The 26,817-nt window shown below is 35.6% G+C and overlaps 1 protein-coding gene across 3 annotated transcripts in view; it reads right to left on the bottom strand.

The window, feature by feature from the left end:
* Window positions 1–26,817, bottom strand: part of CSMD3 (CUB and Sushi multiple domains 3) — a 929,671-nt gene that overhangs the window by 430,091 nt on the left and 472,763 nt on the right. For all 3 annotated transcript variants that reach the window (XM_054590414.1, XM_054590413.1, XM_054590412.1), the window contains one exon: window positions 8,267–8,379. In XM_054590414.1, the coding sequence (XP_054446389.1) occupies window positions 8,267–8,379 (113 nt within the window). The remainder of the gene's footprint in view (window positions 1–8,266; window positions 8,380–26,817) is intronic.

The raw sequence follows: 26,817 nt of genomic DNA on the forward strand, positions 1-26,817 counted from the left end.
TAAGTACTGTGGAGGTGCAATGACATATTAAGCAGAGTTCCTATTTAAATATATCTAAAAAGACAAGAAGTAGACATACAATTAACTCTTTTACCATATACCATCATTTCTCCACTATATAAACATAGTGAAGACTAATTTTTTAACTGACTCTAATCATAAATAAACCAAGGCTTCATTTGGAGGTCTTACAAATGGGGATTTCTGGAAAAATATTCTAATAGAGACCTAAAAATCATATAAATGGATCAAAATGAAAAAATCTCATATAACTAGAACAAAAAAGGATTTTTCTAGTTTCATTAAGAATCAGTTCCACACAAGACAAAGTTAGGTTTTCTTAGGCATACCCTACCAGGATTAAGAAATAAGTGGTTTATTATACTGAATTTTCACTTTGTACAAACTCATATCACACTATGGCTGTTTTAATGGAAAATGAAAAAGTAAATGCAATAGTTGGCACTTGATTTGTTGCTTAGAAGTAAAATTTCTTTAACATAATCTCTATTATATCATTGACACTCTTGTTTGTAATAGAGTTAACCTACCAAAAAAGGAGAAAAACCTAAATTCTGCAGGTATAACCACGTCAGCAGTCAGCATTTTCTAGAATTTTCTGTAAATAGACATATGCATTGGGTTGGCGAAAAAGTTTGTGTAGTTTTTTTTTTTTTTTTTTCCCATGTGATGGCTCTAATAGTGCTTAGCTGTCTTTAACTTCATTTGAAACAGGCTTGTTAGATTGTATTGTGTCAGTTGTCACATTGGCATGCATTAAAAAAAAGGAAACATCATATTTGGTGAATTTTTGTGCAGTCATTTTAATATTAAAGATGGAAGAAAATATGCATAATTTTTGGCATATTATGCTTTATTACCTCAAGAAAGGTAAAAATGCAACTGGAATGCAAAATCATAAGATTTGTGCAGTGTATGGAGAAAGTGCTATGATTGATCAAATGTGTCACAAGTGATCTGCAAAGTTTCTTGGTACTATTGACATTTTGGCCAAATAACTCTTTGCTGTGGGGCTGCCGTATGCATTGGAAGATGTTTAGCAGCATCCCTAGCCTCTACCCACTAGAAGCTAATAGTGGGAGACAGCCAATGTACTCAGAATATCCAAATCAATGAAATTATTGGTGAAAATGAAAAAAAAATGTGCCTTTATTTTACAGAGAAAAAAAAAAACCTAAACAAACTTTTTGGCCAATCCAGTAGAGTGTATACAGTTTGGCTTGGCTTTTTTTACCAAGCATAATGAGTTTGTTTTTCTTCCATGTTGTTGCTTGTGTTAATACTCTTCTTCTTCTTATTGATGAGTTGTAGTCCATTGTGTGGATATAGTCCATTTCATTTCTATACTCATAAAGAAATGGACATTTAGATTATTTCCAGTTTGGTGAGATAAATCATGCTATTATATTTCTTTACAGGTCTTTATGTAGACATTTGTTTTCGATTCTTTCGTGAAAATGTCTAGGAGTAAAATGTCTGTGTTTTTAGTAGGCACATCTTTAAGAAACTATCAAAATCCTTTCATAAGTAGTTATATTATTTTATCTTCCTACCAACAGTGCAGGAGAAGTCCAGTTGCTCCATTTTCTCACCAAGTAAATACTTTATAACCTTCACCATTCTGGTGGGCAAAAGAACAGTATCTCCTGGTGGTTGCATTTGTAGTGCTTTAATGCCAATGATGCGGAGCATTTTTTCCATATGTTTTTAGGCCATTTATATATCTCCATTTTCCAAGTAACCAGTCAAATCTTTACTCCATTTTAAATTTGATTATTTGTTTTATTCATTATTGAGCTTTTAAGATTTATTACATCTTCTGGATGCAAGTCTCTTATTATGTATATATTTGCAATTATTCCTTCTGGTCTGTAGTTTACCTTTTTATATTTTTAAACAATGTCTTTTGGTGACCTCCTTTTAATTTTAATAAGGCCAAATTTATCAATCATTTTCCTCTTTAATGTCTTAATTGGTATGGGCTGTCATTACAAAATGCAATACATTGAGTGATTTAAACATCATAAACATTTTTTTCCCTCACAGTCCCAGAAGGCTGGGGTGTCCAAGATTTGGGTTCCAGACCCTTACGCTGCCTCCTCTCTGTATACACACATGGCCCCTTCTCAGTGCAAGTATTTTAAGAGAGAGAGCAGTCTCTCTTGTGTCTCTTCTTATAAGGACACTAATGCCACCATGGAGTTTCACCCTCATTTATGTCAGATTACCTCCCTAAAGCCCATTCTCCAAATACCGTCACATTGGGGGTTATAGTTTCAACCTCTATACTTTCAAGGGGAACAACGTTTAGAACATAACATATAATATGCTTTTGCTCTCCTAAGAAAACTTTTCCTAAACCAAGATAACTGCTTTTTCCCTATATTTTCTTCTAAAAATTCTACAGTTTTAGCTCTTATATTTAGGTCCATAATCCATTTCAAATTAATTTTTGTATACTATGTAAGATAAGAGTGGTTGAGGTTTTCTTTGGGGGGGGCATTTGGCTATACAGTCATTTCAGTACTATTTATTTAAAAAAAAGACATCCTCTTCCCACTGAACTTTTTAGAATCTTTGTTAAAAATCAACTGGTCATCTATATGCGGGTCTATTTCTGAACTATTCATAACAGAAATCTTAAGGCAGAATAATGAATCAAAAACATTTTCCACAAATTTTTTTCCATTATCCCCACAAAATGATTTCAATGATAACTAAGCAAGATCATGTGTCAATGTCATAATTAATCATGAAAGAGCAAAGGAATTGATGTTACTTTCAAAACATTTCAATCAATCTCATGATACAGTTTGAGGACAAAACAAACTAGGACAGGTGCTAAGATTAATAAAGAATTTTGTCTACTAGGATTTATACTGATAGTAGAAGGTAATTATAGAACTCAATATTTTCATTTTGTTTCCTGAGAAAAAGCTAAGAAATTATTAAATATTACTTACTCAAATGTAACCCTTCCTATGAATATGCATTCTCCCCTGGACCTATATCAAGTGTTTTTTCATGCTGATATATTTTATTTTATTATTTTTTTAATTTATTGATTTTTACAGAGTGAGAGAGAGACACAGAGAGAGGGAGGAATGGAGGGAGGGAGGGAGGAACAGGAGAGAGAAACATTGATTTGCTGTTACACTTATATTGTTATACATTCACTGGTTGATTCTTGTATGTGCCCTGACTGGGGATCAAACTCACAACCTTAGCATTTTAGGAACAATGCTCTAATCAACTGATCTACCCATCCAGGGCCAACCCATATTAAAAATAAAAAAGTATATCTGTTTCTGAATGCATTAAACTATAATATAGATATTCCTTTTTTTATGTGTTGAAAGAACTAAACAACAAAGAGATGACAAGTATGTTAACCAGGGTCCAATTAGTTATAAGTGACAGAAATTGAATTCTCCATGTCTCAAACAAGAATAAGTCTATAACCTCATACAATCAGAAAGCCAAGGCATAGTGTTCCCTGTAGGCATTTAGGAGTTTCAGTTCTGTCCATAATACTGTTTCTCATTCTTCCATCTGGTGGTTCTGCCTTGTCTCTGTTGGCAAGTTTCTGACACAAGGAAACAAAAGTTGGCCTTTTTTAACACCAAGTTAAATGGCCCTTCGAGTTTACAATCTCAGGAAAAAGATTTGTTTTCACCCAGAATCTATACCAATTGCCCCTCCTGAATGATAACCGTATCAAGGGAATTTTGATTTGTTCAACTAAAACCTACAAAGGCATATAGAATTAGAAGAGATAAGGTTCATCAAAGCTGAGAGTAGTTACTCAAAGAAGGTGAATGATTTCTGAGTCAGCAAAAAAAGCAGATGCAGACAAAGAGATAGGGAAAAACTTAGTCCTGAAATTAATAATATAAATAAGGCACCTGGAAATAAATCTTTATTAATTTTTCAAGAAAGTAATTTTTATAAAACCAAATATATACACGTCAATATATTTGAAAATTATTACTATATCCTAGGGAATTTTGTAACAAAATATAAATGACCAACATCAATTCAAGAAGAGTTTTGAAGAGACTGATAGCCATTGTGGAAAAAAATAAAATTTGCTAAGTATTTATATTTAAGTAAAAATCACCAAACGGTTTTATAGTTAGGGTCTATCTCAAAGACATGTAACTCTTATGCTATTCAAACTCTTCCAGAGTATTGAACCACTTCCTTTGTTATTCTTTGAAACTCTAATAATCCTAAAACCCAACTTTTATGAAACTAGCGTAAAAAGAAACTATAGGGCTGGGTTAAAAAGGGTGAAGGGATAAAGAAGTACAAACTGGCAATTACAATATAGTCATAGGGATATAAAGTACGGCATAGAGAATATAGTCAATAATATTTAATAACTCTGTATGTTACTAGGTGGATGTCAGAGGGAATGGGGTTAGAGAATTAGTAAAGCAAAAAGAAAGTCAAATATATGGTGACAGAAGATTTGACTTTGATGGTGGGCGCACAGTGCAATATACGGTGATATATCTATAGAATTGTACATTTGAAGCCTATGTGATTTTATTAACCAATGCTGCCCCGATGGATTTAATTACAAAAAAAACCCAAAAAACACTCTCTTAGGCAATTTGCAAAACACTATCTAAGATTTAAAATGCATTGGAAAAAAAATGCCCTGGCTGGTGTGGCTAAGTTGGTTAGGCATTATCCTGTAATGCAAAAGATGGTGGGTTCAACTCCCAGTCAGGGCACCTGCATGGGTTGCAGGTTCAGGACCCAGTCAGGGCATGTACAAGAGGCAACCAACCGATCGATATATCTCTCTCACATCGATGTTTCTCTCCCTCTCTCTTTCCCTCCCTTCTCTTCTCAATAAAAATAAATAAATAAAACCTTGAGACTATACTATAAAAAACAAAATCTAAATTACATAATTTAGTCACTACGTTTATTTTTTTAATTTAAAAAGAATATACAGAAAAATGTTTAATTTATAGGAGAGCTTCTTTTAATGCTATGTCATATAAAATCTACAGGTGACAAAAAAAGAAGTTATCTTTAGATCAGAACTGAAAAGCTATTTTAGCAGGTGTTCCATTTAGAACCAACACACTACTTAACAGAGAGCATGATAATTATGAAAATTATTTTTAGTAGGCAGAGTTGCTGAAGCTATCTGCACATCAAAATTTGAAACTTCTCAAATGAACCCTGCTTTAACTTTGAGCTCAGTTTTTAAATTATGGATAATGTGAAAGTAAGGTTTTCACTGTAGAAAAAATTCATGGTAAACACACTTTTGAGAACATATTTTACCCTATATTACATAGGTTAAATCATTTGGTCAGCTCTATTGTATAGTCATGACTCACCAACAATGACAAAACAGGGAGTTTCTATTGAAAAAATTAAAGATGAATAGGACATTTTACCATCTAGTTATTTGGTAAATAGTATAGGAGGGAGAACGCAATAAAACAGTATTATATTCTGGAGGGTGGGTGAGTGTTCTAGGAACACATCTGTATCAGTGTACCAGCTGGCATTGTTGTAAGAGATTTTGTTTGGCTTCAGTGAATTTTTCTTGAACACTCTTTCAACACTTTTGCCCATTTCATGAGGGGTGATTTAGAAGTGCACCTACCAACACCACCCTGAGTGTTCAGCAGTTTTTGGCCAAAACCAACATGACCCTTATGCCCAACCTTCCCTATTCACTCGATCTCACCCCTAGCAACTTTGTTGTTATTGTTGTTGTTGTTTGTTTCCCTGGATGAACAGAGTCCTCAAAGGGGAATGTTTTGCAGATGTGGAAGAGGTAAAACAAACAAATAAATAAACAAACAAACAACAAAAAAGGCAGAAGTGCTAAAATTCATTAAGATCGACAAGTTCAAAAACTATTGAGCAGTACAAAAAAGGTCTCAATAGGTGTTTTGCATCAAATTGAGAGTACTTTAAAGGTGATTGAAATTTAAACATGTAAGAATAAATACACAATTTTTTAATGAATAAATTCCATTTTTAGGTCTCACCTCATATATAAGGGAACGTTTTATCAAACAGAAGTGTTCTTTTGTAATAGGTGGAAGTATGGAAAACTCCAGAGGAGAAAACATATTTGAACTTTTTCTTGAAGAATGAGTAATGTGGTGTTAAATTAAAATTAGACTAGGGATTCAGGTAGAATTTACTGAATGGTCAGGGGAGAAGTGTGAAACATCTTGCAGGGTTCAGAGAACTCTGAATAATTTGATAAAAAATCAATTGTAGGGAGGAAGACAAAAACGTGAAGAAAGCAGAAAGATAAGATCTACGGCACTTAAAGATTCTAGCTCTATACAATGAAAAGTTATGGAAACAGAGTAAAGTTGTAATATGATTACCTCCTTGCTGTAGAGAGATCCCCATTAGCATGTGGAGGTTAGATTGGAATGAGCAGGCTGAAGGAAGGGACAATAAGAGCATCATTCGCTAAGACTCTCCTGGGCTAGTTTCAAGTACCTCATTTTTGCAAATACTTGTGTATGAATAGTTGGGTACATATTTCTCTGTCGCTATATTATGATCTTTCTTAGAGAGATAATGTCTGGCTGTTCCTCCTATATTCAACAACTCATTCTGTAGTTGGCACATAAGCAGAATCTTAGGAAATATTTTTCTGAGTTAGTCTTGTTGAAAAGTGACAGAAAGAAAACAAAAATAATGTTGATTTTTTTGTGCTGTTTTACAATGTACTTCTAGTTCTTGAAATGCAGCGGAGTGAAGAGCTTTGTAAATATCAAGAGAACACTCTCCTGCTGCTCCAACCTGTTCATGAGCTTTAATAACTGTTCTCTGTTGAAGCACTGCCATTAATGATTAATACAGTTTCTAAGGTTTGAATGACTCCAGGTTTTCTGACAGGTAACCTTCATAGGGCAAAGAAAATAATAAAACCAAGAGGAATATAAGAATGCCAGTTTCAATTATCCATTTAGAGGGGGAAAAATAAGATAAAAAAGAGAAATCAGGATGTATATACTTTCAACATAAGCTGACCATTTTTTAAATTCTGTAACATCGTTTCATTTACTGAGGACAGGTATGGATTTTAAATGAAGGATAAGTATATTTTACATTATAATCAGACTAACTTTTTTATTTTTTTAAAACTGACATTTATATAGGTTTTTCTGAACTATTCAAATTAATACAGTACCAAATTTAGTCACAAGTTAAATACACAGAATGCATGTGTACTGTCTCCCTGAAACATCATGCATCATTCCCATGTGTTGGGATACAAAGGCATGGCAAGGCAATGTTTGAAAAAGGAAACTCTGATTGAAAATTATGATTATGCAAGTAAGAGAATTTTGTATAGCCATTGTTTAATTGATAAGCTAGAGAATAATACTTTTTACCACAATAGAAATAATAAATTCAAGCAACCTAATATTCTGATGAGCTCTTTTACATTTTCATCTTTTAAAGCATGGGTTTTAGTGGAATTTACCAACATTTACATATATCTTCAGTCAGAATTCCAAATTAGCATTTCTAACATGTATGCTGTGTATATATATCTATTATTTCTAACTTTAATCAAGGTTCATCATGTGTCAAAGTTATTCATGATTTCACAATGCTTGCATCCATCTCTTATAAATGGAACTAGAAAAAAATTTTGTTATACACACATAATTAATCATCAATCTATCACTACCAACACTGGGATGGGTGGTATCAATATCACACATCTGTGGTCTATGAGTTACATAGGAGTTAATAATCTAAACAATAAGACTGAGTATTTGTTCTGAGAGTATTAGTAATAGATTACAACAAAACATTTACCTGCAATTCGTTGAGAAATGAAGCCCTTTACTTGTTATTTAAGCATTTAATAATTAGTATAGTGGCTTTTTATTTGTTTTTGTTTTTTCGCCAGGAAACCTTCATGAAGTGTATAAAACTGCACTGTCTGTCCTGGGAAAGGCTAGGAGTCCAGTGTGACTAAAGCACAGGGACAGATCGTGGACTGGGGGAGACATGATGCATGCAAAATAGGCACATTTACAAAGACTATTTTCCGTAAAGAAAAGTGAAATAAACATCTGTAGTAACCTAAGACGGAAAGCATTTTTTTAAAAATATATTCTTACTTGTGTTCTGGAAAACTTATTTTGTAGATGCCATTAAATGAGAATTTAAAAGTATTCTCTGGTGGTGTTCAGATACCATATTTCCCATAGTAGCAATTCACCATTACCTTTGTAGTTAACCTTGAAGCCAACAGATCCGACACTTTCATCGGTTTGCAGGTGCAGCCACATTTGGCTACTCATGCTCACTATCAAGTCTGGCACAAAGCTCCCAGTCAGCCTAAAAGGAGATGGTCAAAGAAGAGAGCAATGGGTTATTAAAACACCCTCTGCAGGCAAATTATGAGAAAGACATGTTTTTCAATACATTCCTGGTTAGAAAAAAGCAACTGCCAGATAAATTTACAAGACTATGCATTGATGAGATAGAACAAACAGTGTGACGTAGTGATCAAGTTTATTATAAACAAGTACCATTTAATGTGTTTAACTGGGCTAGATCTTTCATATTCCTGAGGCAACATATTAAATTTTAGATCATCAGAGAATTGTATATTTCTTTTTGAACTGAAAAGGGAAAAAAAGGATTTATAAAAATCTTTAAGCTTAAAAAAATAACAGCAGGAATGCACTTCATTTTAACCTTTCAAGTTTCACAGAACTCTGTTCTGAAGAAATATTGTAAAAAATATTTAAGCATTGTGAAGAACAATAAAATGTCAAGTAATATAACATAACCCTTTGAAATACTGATGTTAGGCTAGCTATGTCACATGGTTTCCTGAAAATATTTTTATTTTAAAAACATGCTGCTAATTTCATATAGCATCACTAAATCTATGCATCAATAATCTTATCCAGTAATGCTCAATTTTATAACCCTAACAAGGGAAATTACTGCATGTTTCCTCTGTCATTAAAAATGTTGTGGCCACATACTTGAAACAAAGCCAAAGGTCAGATAAAAGGAGGACGGTAAATGAGATCTTGGGGAGAAACGGCTACCAAGGTTAGAAAGAGAAAAATGAATTTCCTGGTGAGTGAAATACTCATATAGAGAATGCTAAATTACATTTTAAAAATACAGACTTTTTTTTAAAATTTAATTTTAATTTATTTTTTCAAATACATTTGTCTCTGCCTCCCCCCCACCACTTTCCCTTGCCCCCTCCCTCCTTCCCTCCCTCAGCTCTTCCCCTTTGGTTTTGTCCATGAGTCCTTGCTATATGTTCCTTGACTTTCCCCTTCCCTTCCCCCCCCCCTTTCCCTCTTGTTTCTGTTGATTTCCTTTCAGTGTTGCTGGTCTTATTTTCCTTGTATCTTTGTAGTGTTGGTTAGGTTCCACTTATAGGTGAGATCATATGGTATTTGTCTTTCACCCGCTGGATTATTTTGCTTAGCATAATGCTCTCCAGTTCCATCCATGCTGTCGCGAAGTTTAGTAGTTCTTTTTTCCTTTCTGCTGCGTAGTATTCCATTGTGTATATGTACCATTACTTTTTGATCCAATCATCTACGGATGGGCATTGAGGTTGCTTCCAACACTTGGCTATTGTAAATTGTGCTGCTATGAACATTGGGGTGCATAGGTTCTTTTGCATTGGCGTTTTGGTGTTCTTAGGGTATAGTCCCAGCAGGGGAATCACTGGATCAAAAGGCAGTTCCATTTTCAGCTTTCTGAGGAAATTCCACACTGCTTTCCACAGTGGCTGCACCAGTCTGCATTCCCACCAACAGTGGACTAGGGTTCCCTTTTCTCCACAGCCTCGCCAGCACCTGCTGTTTGAGGATCTGTTTATGATGGCCATTCTGACCGGTGTGAGGTGGTACCTCATGGTGGTTTTGATCTGCATTTCTCTGATGGCTAGTGATGCTGACTTTTAAAATAAGAAATTACCATGTTTACCTACTTTATTGCTATAACCACGAGGATAGCTGGAAAACTACATTAGAACTTAACAGCCCCTCCCCTTCCGAGCCGGGGAGGGCGGCTGTCACCAGGGAGCGCCCCGCGCCTGGCGGGCTGGAGTATGGGGTCCCTCGGCTGTCGGCCCACACACTGCGTGGCCTGAAAGCCGGGCGTGCCAGCCTTGCGTTTCTGGGAAATGGTTTTGCTGTTGTATAATTTTGTGCCAGCCCCTCCTTTCCCTGCGGCCCGCCACCCCTTTCTTCCTACGCCCATTTTATGGTATCTTCGTCTGTGTCCGTTTTCCTGGTGAAGCCCACCAGCCCGATGTCCTAATGTCCCCAAGGTACACGGGAAGGGGGCAGGCCAGGCCTTAGCCCAGCGGAGTGCGAGTGGATGCAGCTGGGGCTGAGGTAATAAAGTTTAAAGTTTATATAGGGACGTGCACAGGGACGGTGATTAGGTTGGGTGGTAACGCTTGTTTCAGCCTGTTTCTACGGAACTGTCGTTCGAGCAAGCGCCTGAACAACTTTCTAGCAAGAGAACGATCCTGGAGGTGGTGCCGGCTTAGGTGGATAGTTTGCTTCCAGAGGAAATAATGGACACTGGTACAGCTTTAGGGGAGGATGATGGTGCTAAGGCTGTTATTGTTTCACCCCCGATTCCCATGGAGACAGAACTGCAAACAAATTCTACTGGTGACTCTACAGCCACGGCCATTTCCACGGAACCTATCACAGTGTAGAGTAACCACACTAAGGCCGTTGCAATGAATACCACAATGACTAAAGAAGATTCTAATACGAGTGAAACCAGCATTTCCAGTGGCCTTCAAAAACTTGGTGCTAAGACTCCTGTGACTGTATCTGCCCATCAGATTATTTTAAACAAAGTTTCACAGATATCTGATCTTACACTTGGCAATCAGACCCTTAAACAGGATGGACAGAAGTTAATTTTAACAACTTTGAGCAAGCCTGGTTTACCGATTGTTTTAGCACTACCCCATAGCCAGCTACCCCAGGCTCAGAAAGTTACAGTTCAGGCCCCATGACAAGTGGTCAGGTCAGACCACTGCAGCAAATGATGGTGCTAGTTACCATCAGAGAGGGGCCCAGCCGAACCCTTCATGGCGTCTCAACGTGACCCCAGGGAATCAACTGACTGATCCTACAACTCAGCCCTCTGTGCTACAGACCCAATAGTTAAAAACAGTAAAGGTTTAAAAAAAAAAGTTGGAGCTTATGAATTAAAATGTTTGTTAAGCATTAAATTGGTATTTGTATTTGTAGGGTGATTAGTTACTTAGTTGTTAGTGAATTCTTTTGAATGTGTTTGGTGATTATTTTTGCATGTGTGTGAAGTTTGATATGTCTAACCCTTTGAACATTTTTGCTAGAGAAGTTAGAACAAACTTAATTTTGGTTAAATTCCGGGTGAGTGTATTTATGTCTTTTTACTCGTTTTTAAATGCATTTTATTCTTAGTAATAGTTTGATTACAAGGATGTTCTATTGGTATAAAGATGCCAGAATGACTGATGGGCTGCCAAAATATCACGCAGCACATAATTTTTTTCAGTTAACAGATGGCCAAAGTCCAGGAAAACTTGCTGCTCTGAGAAACCCGTGGAGCCAAAATAATAGATAGTAGCCAGTGTGTACCTTTCTTTGGAGTTCACTGTCCATAGCCATCACTCATATGTGCATTTTGGAAAAGACAGTGTCATGTGATGGAAGGTAACATACAGGCTTTAGAGTTGGACCAACTAGATTTGAATCACCTGCCTGCTCCTGCACCACCTGTAGGACTTTGGATAGGTTACTTATCACCTCTGAGTTTTTGACTTCAGCTGGAAGATGGCTATTTGATCATGATGAAATACACAGTAACAGCACGTATTTGATGTAGTTTTCAAAATTTTGAGGATCCTTAAAAATGACCTATTATTACTATGGATAGGACCTTAACATAGAAGGTTAACAGAACATTTATTAAATAGTTTCCCAGTTTTAATGCCCAAATAATTTTTTGTTTGTTTGTTTGTTTGTTTTTGGATAACACTACTCTTAGAAATACAAATGATCCACTTAAGATGAGGGAACACAAATACATCCCTTGTTTGAAACAGTTACATTTTAAAACAAGGAGAAGGCATGAGTCAGAGAACTAAAGCAATTGTGTAAGGAAATAGGAAGGTCCAGGGAGCTATCCACTCTCAGTTGACATCAGAAATAATGTTTGACTATTGTGTTGACAAAACATGAGAAACTTATTTTTCATGGGCATTTCATTTAAGAACTTTGTAAGATTTCTCAAACCTTATAATTTGCCCATGTCCCTTCCTCCACAGTTAAACATTCAGTGTTCTTTTCTTTTTTGTTCATTATCACCTCAGTTATCTCTGACTTCCTTTTACTTCTCTTGATGAGGGTTTCTTGAATGAGATATCCTATCACCATCAATCGTCTTGTTCTCAGCTTGTTTTTTAAACCAGTTTTGAAACTTGTTTTACATTGGTTTACCAGAGTATACCCAGTTTTCGGATATGGATCATAACCATGTCACAAGAAACCAGTAACATAAATCAGAATGTAATATTTTCATTTATAAGAGCAATGTATACACACGGTTTTAATGACTTACTTATTTGTACCCACTAGTTTTCTGCTTAGTCACCTAAGCACTGACAATAAATACTGGGACCAAAAAAAACCCATCATCATCATCATCATCATCATCATCATCATCATCGTATATAAAGTTTCCTTTCATAATAAGAATTCTCTGAGAACATCTCTTGGATAGAGACTATACTACCATTAGACCAGGAGAGGGCAACATGGAGGGACACATCCTTGCAGTGACCATGGCAGCAAAATGCCAGCCACCAAAACAGTGATGTGTCATCAGTGGGCGGCTGCGTGAGCACTGTAGCTACAGCACCGGTGTCCAGTGTTACAGAATTTCTGTGAACCTATCACAAAGAAACTCAGTTACATATTATTATTTAATTATAGGATTATACCTGATTGAGGAAAGTTGTGAATGTTACAGTATAAAGACCCTACAAGATATTGTAACATATTAGATTGTAGTTATGTCTTTTTTTTTAAATTTTAAAGCAAATTTAAAATTATTATAATATAAAAGATACACACACATAGCTCTCCTTTGTAATATATGTGTGTATCTGTATGTATATATCTACACACACACTATCACCTATTTGAAAACACCTTGCAATTAAACATTGTGGTATGTGAACTTTCAATTTTCAAACTGGCTAGTTAATGCATACTGGTCTTTTGAGCTACAGTAGAAAACCAGATCAATGGACAAGAGTGAGAACTCAAGTTAGAGATGACAGGAAGTAAAATAAACCCAGAATGAAATGGGCAGGAGAGCTTGAAACTGTAGCTAGTGCATGAGATACATTACATCAAACATGCTAACAATCCATCTCACAAAAGATAATAAAAGGTGTTTATAAGTGAAGATTTTGTTTTCTTTTTATTATATCCTCATGTCCATTTTAGTCAGAACTGTTACCAAACAAAACATCTAGTGTGGTGATTTGGTCAGTTCATAAGGAACAACTAATGTCCCCTTACGAACTTCTTTTCTTTTTGGCCACAATTCTACCTAGTTACCCACTCATTTGTGGTGTGAAAGTTAACATAAACCTAAAAAATAAGGGTAATTAAAATAATAATTCTCCTGACACTAGAAAGACAAATCCCCCATTTTGTTTAGCATTTCCTTTAGAAAATTTAAATTATAAATGGCATCTGTTACTTTCATATGGATGGGAATATTTTAAGCTAAATGTGCCTCTTGCCAATTTTCCACAACATGAATGTTTTTCTTGGAAGCTTTGGGACCCTCTCTCTGAAAGAAATGTAACCATCCAGGAGGATGTCACCCTGTCTCCCTGTTTCTGTGGGAATTTAAGTTTAGCCACAGAGCTCTGTGATATAACTTCCTGCTTGTCATAAAGAAAGAGGTTGTGTTTCTCCTTTTGATAAGAACAATGAGCATGTTTGTAATAGACTGTATTTGCCTGACTACACACAGAGGTGAGTTTTACTTCTCTAAGCAATCTCCTTAACAGATTGCCTATGATGTGTATCCGTCTGGTTTAATGCTTATTTAGTATTAAACCCATTTATTCTTTTCTACATTTGCTGGAGAAAGTTCACTGGGTTGGCAAAGACTTAATTTTGACTTGTATTTCCTCAGCAATTTGGTGATGACGATGGGATACAAATGGTAGATTCCTGAACAGTGTGGACCAGCTGAAGGTCTTGTGGGCATAAGAGTCCTGTAAGCAAACAAAGTCTCTCTTCTAGCGCTCTGCTCTTTTGGAATACTAGCTGGACGAATCATCCTCTCCAAGGTGGAGATTTTATTATTTGAGTAAGCAAGGGGACGTTGGGCTCTAAAATGCCGTCAGGATCATGACTCGTTTTGACGGAGGAAAACTATGGGAAGCCAGGAATGCTGCTGGCAGCTCTCCCTTGAACAGCTAAACCCCCCGTCTCATGTTTGAAATACACATGAGAGCCCGGCCTTTGAGGATATGGGAGGGTTTGGGAAGGGCCTCATTCTAAGCAAACAATTACTGGTATTATTGGATGGATATTATTCTAAGAGGAAAGTTAAAAATGATTTGGATAGCCAGTAGGAAGGAGAAGAATGGAAGAGGGAATGTGAGAATTAAAAGTACTTGCTCTTTCACAGAAACTTTTTCTTCCTTTTTTTTTTTTGCTATTTATACTTCTTCTGCTTCCCCTATACCTTTTTATCCTCTCTAGCCTCAAATACATCCTGGGAAGAGGAAAGTTGTGATTTTTTAGATATATGGTTCCATTTGTTAGCAGATTTCTCTTCAAAGAAGGATGAGGACACAACTCCTTTAGCTGGTAATGAATTACCTGCTTGTACGCCTCATATCCTAACACTGAGCTCATGCTGTATCTCAGCAGATCTTCTCCATACATCATGTGTCTAGGAAAGCAGAGATTATAAATGGATAAATTTAGGGAATAATTGAGAACTCATGGGAAAGATCAATTCCTCTACAAAGGCAACATGATGCAAATCAGTTTCCCTAGTTACTTGGAAAGAGGCAAATTTTTTAAGAGTTTTATGTTGATGACTATACCAACACGAGGAAAAAGCCAAAAAGCCATATAAGTGCACATTTTTCTTGTTAAAATGTGAGGAAAACCAGCTTCGCTTATTTGATCACCAGCGACACCGATGCCTTTGAGATCTACCTAGCATTGCCGCTGGCTGATGTTATTCATATGAAAGCTTTCCCCAGTTCCCAGAAGTTTGCAGACATCCTTCATAGCATTTTTAATTCAGACGCTCATGCTTATGTGTGTGCACGGGCTACTGTGTGAAGCTCTGCAACCAGCAGACTTCGCTCGCTTGATGTCACAAGCCTATTGAGGAGCAGAAAATGACCCACCACATCAGGAAGTAGCCAACTATTCATCACCCTCCACAAATGTACAACTCAGGACGTGGGAGACCCATTGAAACAGATTGCTCAGAGCTTTCCTGTGACGATGAGCTGGAGAAACTGCAGTGCTATATTCCAAAGAAGGCAATATCCCATTATTTCCATCAGCAATTTGTTGAGACATTCTGAAAATTTGCTTGCATGGATCCAGGGGCAGATCAACATCATCCTCTGCTCCTATCCACCTTCACCTTGGCTCTCTTGTTGACTAGCTGAGCTTAAGTTAAGAAAAAAGTGGCAGAATGGCAAGGACAGACTGTTCCTCAAATCTTAGCAGCAGTTATTCAGTTTTGAGACAATCTTAAAGAACATGAAGGATAAAGAGAAGTTAAAAATGGCTGTGTTTACTGTTGAGTTTATAAATATTGGCTAAAGGGAATAACCTCCATTCTGGCCAATCTAGAAAAGAAGCTAAGGAGGAAGCTTCACTATTGCAAGAAGCCGGGGCATTGGAACAGGGATTGGAGAGAAGAGATTCCAGATGATTGCAGAAACAGGAAATCAGGAAGGGACACAATTAATAAATAGTTTACAACTCACTGGGAGAATCTCAGAGGTTGGAACTTGTAAAATATATGTTTCAGTAACTTTCAAGTTAACATATCCTTGCTTTTTCTGGCAGATACTGGTGCTATTTATTCTGAAATTTGCCTAGAAATTTCTCTTTTCATCTAATTGGTTGTTGGTATTTTGAATAAGCTTTATATTCGTGGGGTTTTTGTTTTGTTTTGTTTTTTCCTCCTGTGGTTCCCAGGCAAAGCCTGAGAATGAGAAACATGTTTTCTTACTTTTCATGTAAACCCATTGTGGAAAGGCCTCCTGCGCAATTATGGCCACCATATTGCATACTCCATATGGAGGGTCCAGGGAATGCCCTTGGGAAAAACCATCTGATTTGTTTACTGAAAGGAGAGGGATGCACAGAGAGTGGCAGCCTCACACAGTGCTGGTTCAGTTTCCTTGAGCAAAAACAAATCAATGTATCACTTTGGAATAATATGGAATACTAGGTTTAATCTGAGATGTAGAACCAGTAGAAATGGCATATTGAATGCATCAGCAATGGCCATGGGTCAAACCCTTTTTCAAGAATTAGAAGAAATAAAAGCAGTTGTAAAAATAATTAGAAAAAGAAATAATTATGAAAAGGGCACTCACCCTGTAATACTCATACTGCCAAACATTCAAAAGAAGGAAGGCAAATTTGATAAAGAAGGCTGACCTTTATACAAGATCTTGAAGAAGGAAATAAATTCATGGTTCCATTAACACTTGTAGTTCCTTACACTGGACCATTATAAATTTGATACCATCCTCTGTAAAGTTTTTCTGTAATTTATCTGTGCTCTGCTTTTTTTTTTTTTTTTTTTTTGGTTCTGTTCCTCTAATGGACAAGTCTAAATTTTCATTTGCTTTTACTTATAAAAAGTTCCATATCTATGGCAAAGGATTCCTCAAGAGTCTCAATGCTCTCCTATATTTCTCTAGTCATTTATAAAATAAAACTTAGAGGAAGCTATCTCACCAGCAGGATGTGTAAGTGTTCATTATATAGATGGTTTACTGGCAGAGTCCAAAACTAAAGAGCAAAGCAAACCTGATGCCTTGTCCTTGTTACAATCCTCCCTTCACAGAGCATAATGCCTCACTAGATAAATAGCATTATTATTAAACTGAGGTGAAAAATTTAGAGAATTTGTTGTCTTTGAGGCCCTAAAGAGTTGGCCCATTTTACAGATGAAATGCCCTGTTACAACAGAAACCAACTTGGACCATGTTGGTAACTAGCAGGACATCGTGGAGAATGGAGTCCAGCTTGTGCAGTGTGGTAAGAACTTGTGATGAAGCAAATGCATGATAGCTCCTCAGCTCTTCGGATCAAGTCTGTACATTCTGAAGAGGCCTGTGGCCAAAAATGCACTATGGTCTCAGTTTTCGGCATTCTAAATTTTGTAAAGCATTTCTACTTGTTTTTTAATGAAAATAAAGATGCTACTCTTGGAATTTTAAGTTCAAAATGTGGTATTAGGCCACACATCAAAAATGTATTTTGCGGCTCTTCTGGCAGCCATGACACTGGATACTGGGATGCGGTGACAGCGGCAGACTGCCTTTAAAAAAGACTGAAACCCTTACCTTTGGTCTCTTGACTTATCTTCATACCCAGTGTATTGTGACAGCTATCTTACAGGTGCGTAAGATATAGATTACATGAGTATGCTATCAGACTGGCTATGAACGAGCGGTATTATCCAATCCCAATATTGTGCTTGGGAGATTCAGTCTCCTACATCTTGTTAGTCTCTTACCACATCCTGATCCAATAGATGATCATGACTGTATAATAAGAATAGAATAAGACAGTAGGTCCTGACCTGATTCATCTGATATTCTTGTTCATAATGCCCATTTAATAATGCTTTCTGATAGATCATGGACTTAGGATAAAAGTGGCCAAATAATAGCTTTCTACACGATAGTGATGTCCTGTATTTTGGAAGCTTGTATTATTCCTAGAACTAAACTGGCACAACAGCCTAGTCAATAGGAGCAACAAGAATTGCAGTTCTTGTAAAGATCTGAACGCAGCCTAGTCAACAGCAGTTACAAGAGAATTGCAACATGGGTGTGTAATACTGTTTGATGTCTGTCATGAAACAGAGGAAACTTGGAAAAATACAGGATTCTTTACTTGGAGGGGAAATAAAATATCTCACAGGAAATTGACAGCTGATTTGTGAGAGGCTATACATCTGTCTGCTCAGACCAGTCCTCTGTTGTAGAGCTCACAGGAAAACATCCGAATGGGATGTGTTTGCTGACGGAGCTGTAAAAGCGGCTGTTCAGTGAGGCGGACTTCAAACTGAGAAGGCTTACCTTTAATATGACAAGCAATTTTTGTTATTTTCCAAAAAAAAATGCACATTGCAGAAGAAAGTTGAAAGAGGGGCTAAAATAAACTTTACTAAATTACGGGGATAATCCAATGGAACCATTGCTGTGCCGGCAGTTCTCATTTCTTGGTTACTGATGTTAGGTCATCAACATAATCATCTAAGAAAAAGGAGATTTTAAAGGCACTAGACTCCAACTATGTGTATCTAAAAGGTGAAGTTACTCAAAACCGATTAAAGATATGGGCAATTTGTTAGTGACTTCTTTACAAGACGTTCCCTAGGTATAAGTGGGCAGTCTTCCCCCACCAACGTTACTGGCCACTTGGTGGCTTTTGGATTTCATTGAATTAATGCCTGTGGATTGTAAGAGACTTTGTCTAGTTGTGGGTATATCATGTCTGGGTGGTCTGAAGTCTTTCCCTCTTCAGATGCCGATGCTGGCTGTGGTAAGGTAATGCCTCTCTTAACTTATGTATTTTCTATTTTGGGGATACTAGAGCATAATGAATCAGAAAGAGGAAGTCATCTTATTTCCACTGTCATCTAGTAATTATGCAAATGTTTGCCGATTTCCATAAGTTGAATCAAACTCATTTGCTAAGATATAGCAATAGACTAGATTAAAATAGCCTATAACTTTATTGCTAACCTTGTGAAAAATGAGAACTCCTGCAAGCAAGCATTATATTTTTCCCTTTGAACTTATATTTGGCAGGCTAACCCATACGGCTGTCAAAGGGAAAGAAAAACCCTAGGGTTCCCACAAAGGACTTGAAACCTAAATTTTCTAGAGCAACTGATAATGGCACTGAACTCAACTGGAAAAGCTATTCTACCAAACTTACAATTCTCATTGACTGCCTTACTGCCTGATTCACAGTAGTGGTTTTCTTTTTCAATTACTTAAAAATCACATTTAATTAGAAAACAAACATTTATTTATAACACTACCTTTTTTTTTGTACTCCCAATAATATTTCCCACAATCACTATTTCTGGACAGCTCTAAATTGTACTCCTAATGGCCAAGAGAGCCTTCACATTCCCCTCAGCTTTAGAGGAGTTTAACATTATGAGGGGTTTCTTCTGGACTACAGACTCCTCTCTGACCTTGTCTTAGAACATTTACTTTAGAAACCTTGCAATTATAAATTTTGTTTCTGTCCTTTGAGCTGTAAAATTTCTACAACCCAGGAATGTCTTTCTCAAGGACTTGGGAGTTATCCCTTTGAAATATAGTAATCAAAGGAGACAGACTCCTGATTCTGTCTCTGTGGGAGTGTAGGAACCCAACTTTTATGGGTGGCTCTCAGAAAGCGCAAATGGCTTATTAACACTGATTATTCTCCTACCTAAAATTCTCTAGTACTTTTTCTCTAGCTCAGCCCAGTGTTTAAAAACCACCCCAACTTTTGTCTCAGCAGAGCTGAGTTTAGTTTCTCGTTCCTATTGCAATAGTCTAGACTTTTTTTTTCAATAGTTGGACGCTAATGCAATAGTTCTGGCTTCTATTATAAACAGTCTTAAAAGAAAAGTCTTCCCTGACAGTTTTCCTGGGATGCTGTGATTTTCCTCTTACACAAATATTGATGTGGTCTTTACTCATAAATCCAGTGATCCAGATATCGGCAGAGTTAAAGTGAAACCATCTTCTTCCTATTTTGTTAATACCAAAATAAAGTAGCTAATATACATCTAGATATTGAATCTCTAAACTTGACACAAAAAAGCAGTTTTGTTAATTGGTTTGATTGGAAGAATAGTACAGAATGAATTTCATCTAATTAGGAGGCAGACAGAAATCTACCATTAACAGATCAAGACTGTAGCAGACAGATCTAATGTTATTTGATTAACTTTGTGATATAACTTCTCTACAGCCCAAGTATAGATAAATAAATAAAAGTGGGTATCTATTATTCATGGAGATTTAATGGACTGTTATAATGATTGATTTACCCATGTAAAAAATGGCCCATTGGCTTGGTTTGTCTCAAGACTTACAGCAATTAGAGTTAAATGCTGGAAGTTCCATACATATTTTTAAATAGGTGCCTCATAATAATACTAAATCATGCTTGTGGGTATCTTTGTGTTTCCTGTCTGGGAAAAACTACGTAGAAAGATAGAATAATTACTTAAGGGCCTAGATTAACTTGTAAATGTAATGTTTCTTATGTTATTGATGAGAACTTAGGGGAAATTTATTGGATTCTTCTAGAAAATTCTTCAAATAGTTTTAATATATTTAGTACATCTTTTTGAACCAATGATCTATAAACTTTAAAAAAAAACTTTTTAAATGTGTTTATTAACAGGCAGAGTAACTTCAGTGTTCAAAATGCATCCTAATCTTCCTTGTTAGTTCCTTAACACTGGAATAAAAGAGTAAAAGGCCCTAAATAGGGACACTCAGAAATATCCATCAAGCACTCAAATACAATATGAAATAAAGGACAGGATATATTAAGTTTCTATTAGTTTGAACAATTTTCTTTATAATCACTCTAGGCATACGGGTATATCCATTAGAAGTAACAACTGTAGTCCTTCATTACAACTTTTTTTTTTTTGTATCACCTAAATATGTAATTTTTGCCTTTTATGGAAATACATTTAGTATTCTTTCTCTAATACAGTGCTATCAAGGGTGATTTTTATGTTCACTTTGGATACACGAAATTCACTAAACATGAGGATGACTGAAAAATTAGATTTAAAAAAATCCCTGAAGTATCTCTAGTAGGGTGACATTAAGAAAGTGCTATCACTTCACATGTTAGGATGGCTATGATAAAAAACACAAGAAGTAACACATGTGGGTGAAGAAGAGGGGAAAAAGGAAGCCCTGCACCTTGTTGTGGGCATGTCAACTGGTGTAGTCATTATAAAATAGTACAGATGTTCCTCAAGGAATTAAAACTATACCATATGATCCAAAAATCCCGCTTCTGGGTTTGTATTTAAAAACGTATTATCTCAGGGAGATATCTGTGCTTCCATGTTCACCGTGGCATTATTTACAATAGCCAAGGTACAAAAACAACCGAAGTGTCTGCCAACAGACAAATGGATCAAGAGAAGGTGATTGATACACAGATGCACACTCATACGGATACACATACACAGAGGGATATTATTCAGCCCTAAAAAAGGAAATCTTGTCATTTGCAACAACATGGATAAACATGGAAGGTAGTACACTAAGTGAAATAAGCCAGGCAAAGAAAGACACACAGTTCATCGTACCACTTACAAGCGGAATGTAAAAAAAAAATGTTGAACTCATAGAAACAGAGACTAGAAAGTCAGGTGCCATGTGCTGGGGAGTGAGAGAAACAGGTAGAGGTCAGTAAAAGTGTACACACTTTCAGTGGTCAGGTGGATAAGCCTGAGAAGCTAATGCGCAGTGTGGTGAATATAGCTGATAACTGTGTTGTATAATTGAAACTTGCTAAGAGAGTAGAACTTAAATGTTCTCACACACAAAAAATAAACAACAACAACAAAAACAAAGTAACTGTGAAGTAAAGGATGTGTCCCTTGACTTAATGGGGGGTTCATTTCACAATGAATACCTATATCAAATCATGGCATTTAAATATCTTAAATATCTTCTAATTTTATCTGTCAATTATACCTCAGTAATGCTGGAAAAAAAGGCAAAATAGAAACTAGATTGACATATTGGAGTAATAATATAGAGTTTTTAAAATAAAAGTATATAAAGCACTACTTTTTATGTGATGGGACCACATAAATGTTAGCTTATTTAGGTAACTGAATAGTCAGTAATTGTATCTTTTAGTTCATTTATGGACTTAGGCTTTAGAAGTTTTAATTTATTTGCTAATTCAAAGTCATAATGTGGGTGATTTTCTTTGTTCTTAGTATATATACCAAAAATTTCTATATCAACATTTCTTTTTAGGAAAGATAATTTGAAAGTCAGGAACTTTGCATATACATTATGTATTCAACTGTAAGTACATCATTTTATATTATATTTAGCACTCTAACAAAGTTCTGTGCTTCTAATGTTTAGTTTTTATGGGAGGAAATCTAGCTTAATTTTATTTCCTTTCTATATTTCCTCCCAATTTCTTCTTCTATAACCACTTTTGAAAGGTCTACCACAATGCTAACATTCTTAATTAAAAGGAAAAAAATCAACTAAAAATATTTTAGCTTATTATAGACAATTCAACTCATACAAAAATAAATATACAAAAAGCAAACCGAATAAAAATAGTAAACTGACATTTTTAAAAATCAAATAATCAGTTTCTTCATGAAAGAAATATGTAGTGATAATCAAATGAAGAAATAATAAAGAACCACCAAAATAAATTATCCTCTCTATATTTTATAATTGGTTGGTAGTAGTAAAAATCCACAACGTTTTCATATTGTGGGCTAAAGTAACGCAGAAGTTCCAAAAGCATGCCCGAGTTATCATTGCCCAATAGCCCTTTATTTGAATAACTACACATCGAACCTTGTCCACATGAGAAGATAGTTGCTGCTGCCAATTTGTTTCTCCTGGATGTGACATCATTATTGAGTGTTGTTGAAATCCCCAGTATTAGACACTGAATGTATCTGCCCAAAGATCTATATATTGAAACAATCTCCAATGTGAGGATATTCAGAGGAAGGGATTTGAAAGGTAATTAGTTAAGAGAGCAGATGAATGGGATGCTAACCTGATAAAAGAGGCCCCAGAGAGAACCCCTTCTATCATATGAGGACATAGGAAAAAGATGGCCATTTATGAACCAAAAAGTGGCTTCTCACCAGATACCGTATCTCCCAGCACTGTGATTTTGAATTTCTAGTCTTTATAACTGTGAGAAATCAGTTTTTGTTGTATATAAGCCATCCAAGTCTATGATATTTTTGTTATAGTAGCCCAGATGGACTAACATACCCAGGCAGTTCTGCCTAGCTCTCTGCAGTTCATGCCATGGCCTTGCCAAAGTCTGCAAAGGTATTCTTCCTGATTACATGTCTACATTCTTGGTGTAGAGTGATTTTTCTTCTCCCATTGTAATTCATGCAACATCCAACAGTGGTAACAAATGTTATGTGTTTGAGAAATCCAAGATGAGTAGGTGATAGTCCCTGTGAAAATATCACCTGGCCGCTATATCTATACTTCATTAGCTTTTTGTTTTATTAGCTAAAGGTGTTTCTTGGTATTTAGACTTTCATTATTAAGAGAGGGAAGTATAAAAGAAAAGTGGGGAAGGTATAATTCCTGGGATATAGAAGAGTTTGCTTAAGGCAAATACTCATAGGAGACTAATACTAAAAGGAGTGAGCTGGAACCTACATTTTGAAAGAGTAAATTGTTGAGTAGTTAAAAAATAATATATTTGACAAAGTAGCTTGTCAAAATAAGGGTCTATTAACTGAGAATATAATAATCCATAAGCATAATGCAAACTGAGCTATCTTTTAGACTAATATAGTATGGATATTACTTATTAAAATATTAAAATAAATTAAATGCCTATTTAAAAAAAATTATGTTAACCCAAAAGTTGTGTGCTCTGTGTGTGTGTTTAAAATTAAAAGAAGTGTTCTCTGGGAAGACTATTGTTAGCTTATACCAAAATACATATGAGAATGAGATTTTACATTGTACATTGATTTTTTCAGGAGAAATTAGAATTTTGAAGTAATAAAATAGAACAATGTTTGGATATCCAAAACAACATTTTTCACCTTCCAGATATTTGTTAAAATACTGTATCGTCTGGAGGGAGGGGGCAAGGGAAAGTGGTGGGGGGTTGGCAGAGACAAATGTATTTGAAAAAATAAAATAAAATTTAAAAAAATACTGTATCATCTAATATCACCGCATATTCATAAAATTTCCAGTAGTATTTTAGGACTAAAAGACTTTAAAAAAACTTAATTTTACAAGTTTTCATTCAATTAATCTTTACACTGTTACCATGTATCCAATAATGAAACAGCAAAGTATGTAAGAGAAAAAGAGAGGAAAAGAAATGAGAACCACATACATAATACAAGGCAGGTGCTCCTGTCTCAAATGGATGCTATACAACTGAGAAGGACATATGGATAAATCAACATCTTTCCTCTCTTTATGTATATAAAATAAGGCTTGAGAGTGAACGCAGTGCCAGCAACTGCTCTATCATAACTATTAGCTCTCTCGAATGTGCTACATCCATTTCTACTATCAGGTAAATTTATATATTCATGTGAAAACAGCATATGGAAAACAATCTGTGAGAAAGTTAAAGTTCTGTTAACAGCCTTTAAAAAACAGTAAAATAGTAACATGACTGTTTATATCCATTACCTGAATTATTATCAACTGTTACACTCAGATTCTGATCTCTATGGACACTAGTTACAACACCACTATGAAGATGCCAGGAATGAAAACTGTCATTTCAAAGTGGGAATAAAAAAATGCCCTTCAAGTAAGTTCATCAGAGTAAAAAATGAACTACAGGGAGAGAAAAGGCTACAAATGGGCAATAGGGTATGATACAGTGAGTAACAGAAGGGAAAAAATCTCTCAATTGTGAATTTCAGTTTGCAGTTTAAATTTGCATTATTTTAGGAATTTTCATCTGATAAAAGTATATGGAGAACTTAGTACTGCATATGATGTCTAATTATAGGGGATTCTCTATTAATACTTTTATTGCTGATAACTTTGTCATGAGTACTTCTTTGGAACCAAAGGCTCAAGGTGAAGTAAGGTAGCACACTTAAATTATTTTTAAACTAGTGAATTGCAGAAAAGGAGTGCTTTGTACTTCGGGAAAAGAAATTGAGTTTTTTTAAAAACCTCTCATAATTCCTTTTTTGGGAGGATTATTTTAGCTGTTCAACATGTTATGACTTTACGGACTATAATTTTTTATGAGATATGACAATTGCTTTTATCTTTTAGAAAGCTAAACATGGAAAGAAAATGAGAAACAAAAACACCATGAGTTTCCAATGTTTAATTCAATATTATGACCTAAATACAATGTTCTGTACCTAGTTAAATATTTACCAAAGTGATTTATTCTGTGTTTATTCAGTTAATCAGAACTTATACAATTACATATATATAGGCTGAATTTATCCTCATAAATCAAAATACTTTCAAATATTATATTCATGGCTTTCTGCTGATGAGTGTATTCTTCATTTTTTTACCATGTTTTCTGATTTTCAGCTATTTAAATTGTTTAAGTTTATTTTAAAAATAATTTGTTGTCAAAAATCACTCTCTAGCATAGGAATCAAACTTAAGAAAAAGCAAAAAAAATGCTTCACAGATGGGTAAAATGATAGCTAAATACAATTTCTAAATGGAAACTAATTTTATCTGTTAGAAGATCATTATTTAATATAAATTCCCTTCAAGTGGGGTTTTTTAATAAATTAAAATTTACCATGTCACATATGCAGTACTGCACTCAAGGTCCATATTCCCTAGGCTGGGCCACATGGCCCCTATATGAATCGCTAGGCCCCGCTGGCAGTGTTTTCAGGGATGTATGGGCAGTCTGCACATGCCGACCAGGAAGTCCACATGCACCATGAAGGACTGAGCTGGTGCTGGAAAGAGAATTTGACCAGCCACAGGCTAGGGCTGGGACCCCATGTTTCTGTGCCTTCATGTTTCCAAAGGGAAATTACACAAGTACTAGAACTCTGAATTCAAACTTGTCCTTCTAGGTTGTTATAGAAATATATTTGTCAAGGTAGAAGGGTGGAACATATTGTATTTAACAACATGTAGCTTGATTTATACTTTTAATATTTAAACATTTGATATGTGAGCTTCCATTTGCATTTCTACTCTTCCATTTGCATTTGATATGTGAGCTTCTATTGCCAAAGTAAGTGGGCATACAGTTGAAAAAGTTAAACTTACTAATAAATATGCTTCAGGCTCACTCAAATTTATATCAGCTATATGACTGTGTGTATGTGTATGTATGTTTGGTGGATACAAATCTAGTAAATTCTCTTATCACAGTCTTAGAATGTGAAGGGGCTTTTGATCTAATTTCAACTCGGTAAAATCTCTGCTAGCTAGTAAGGCAGTTTTTATCTGAACACTACTAGGTGGTAGGTGCAACGTAAGTTCTGTCAGAATCATCCTTACTCATGGAAGGGAGAGATTTTTAGAGAAGTGCAATTTTGTTCCTGAGGGAGGAAAGCAAGTTTTAAGAGCATGTCCTGGTTACAGACAGAGTCAGAATCACGCAGATATTTTCAAAAATAACTTCTCAGAGTAAAGGGATTATAACAAGTGATGAAGTAGAACTGCTACACAAACCAAGGACAAGATGAAAACAGGAATGCAGGAAAAGGAAAAATGTAACTTGTGTCCTC

This window comes from Pteronotus mesoamericanus, unplaced genomic scaffold (assembly GCF_021234165.1).
Source record: "Pteronotus mesoamericanus isolate MK-2021 breed Mesoamerican mustached bat unplaced genomic scaffold, CSHL_Meso_final scaffold_174, whole genome shotgun sequence".
In the NCBI taxonomy this organism is placed as follows: domain Eukaryota; kingdom Metazoa; phylum Chordata; class Mammalia; order Chiroptera; family Mormoopidae; genus Pteronotus; species Pteronotus mesoamericanus.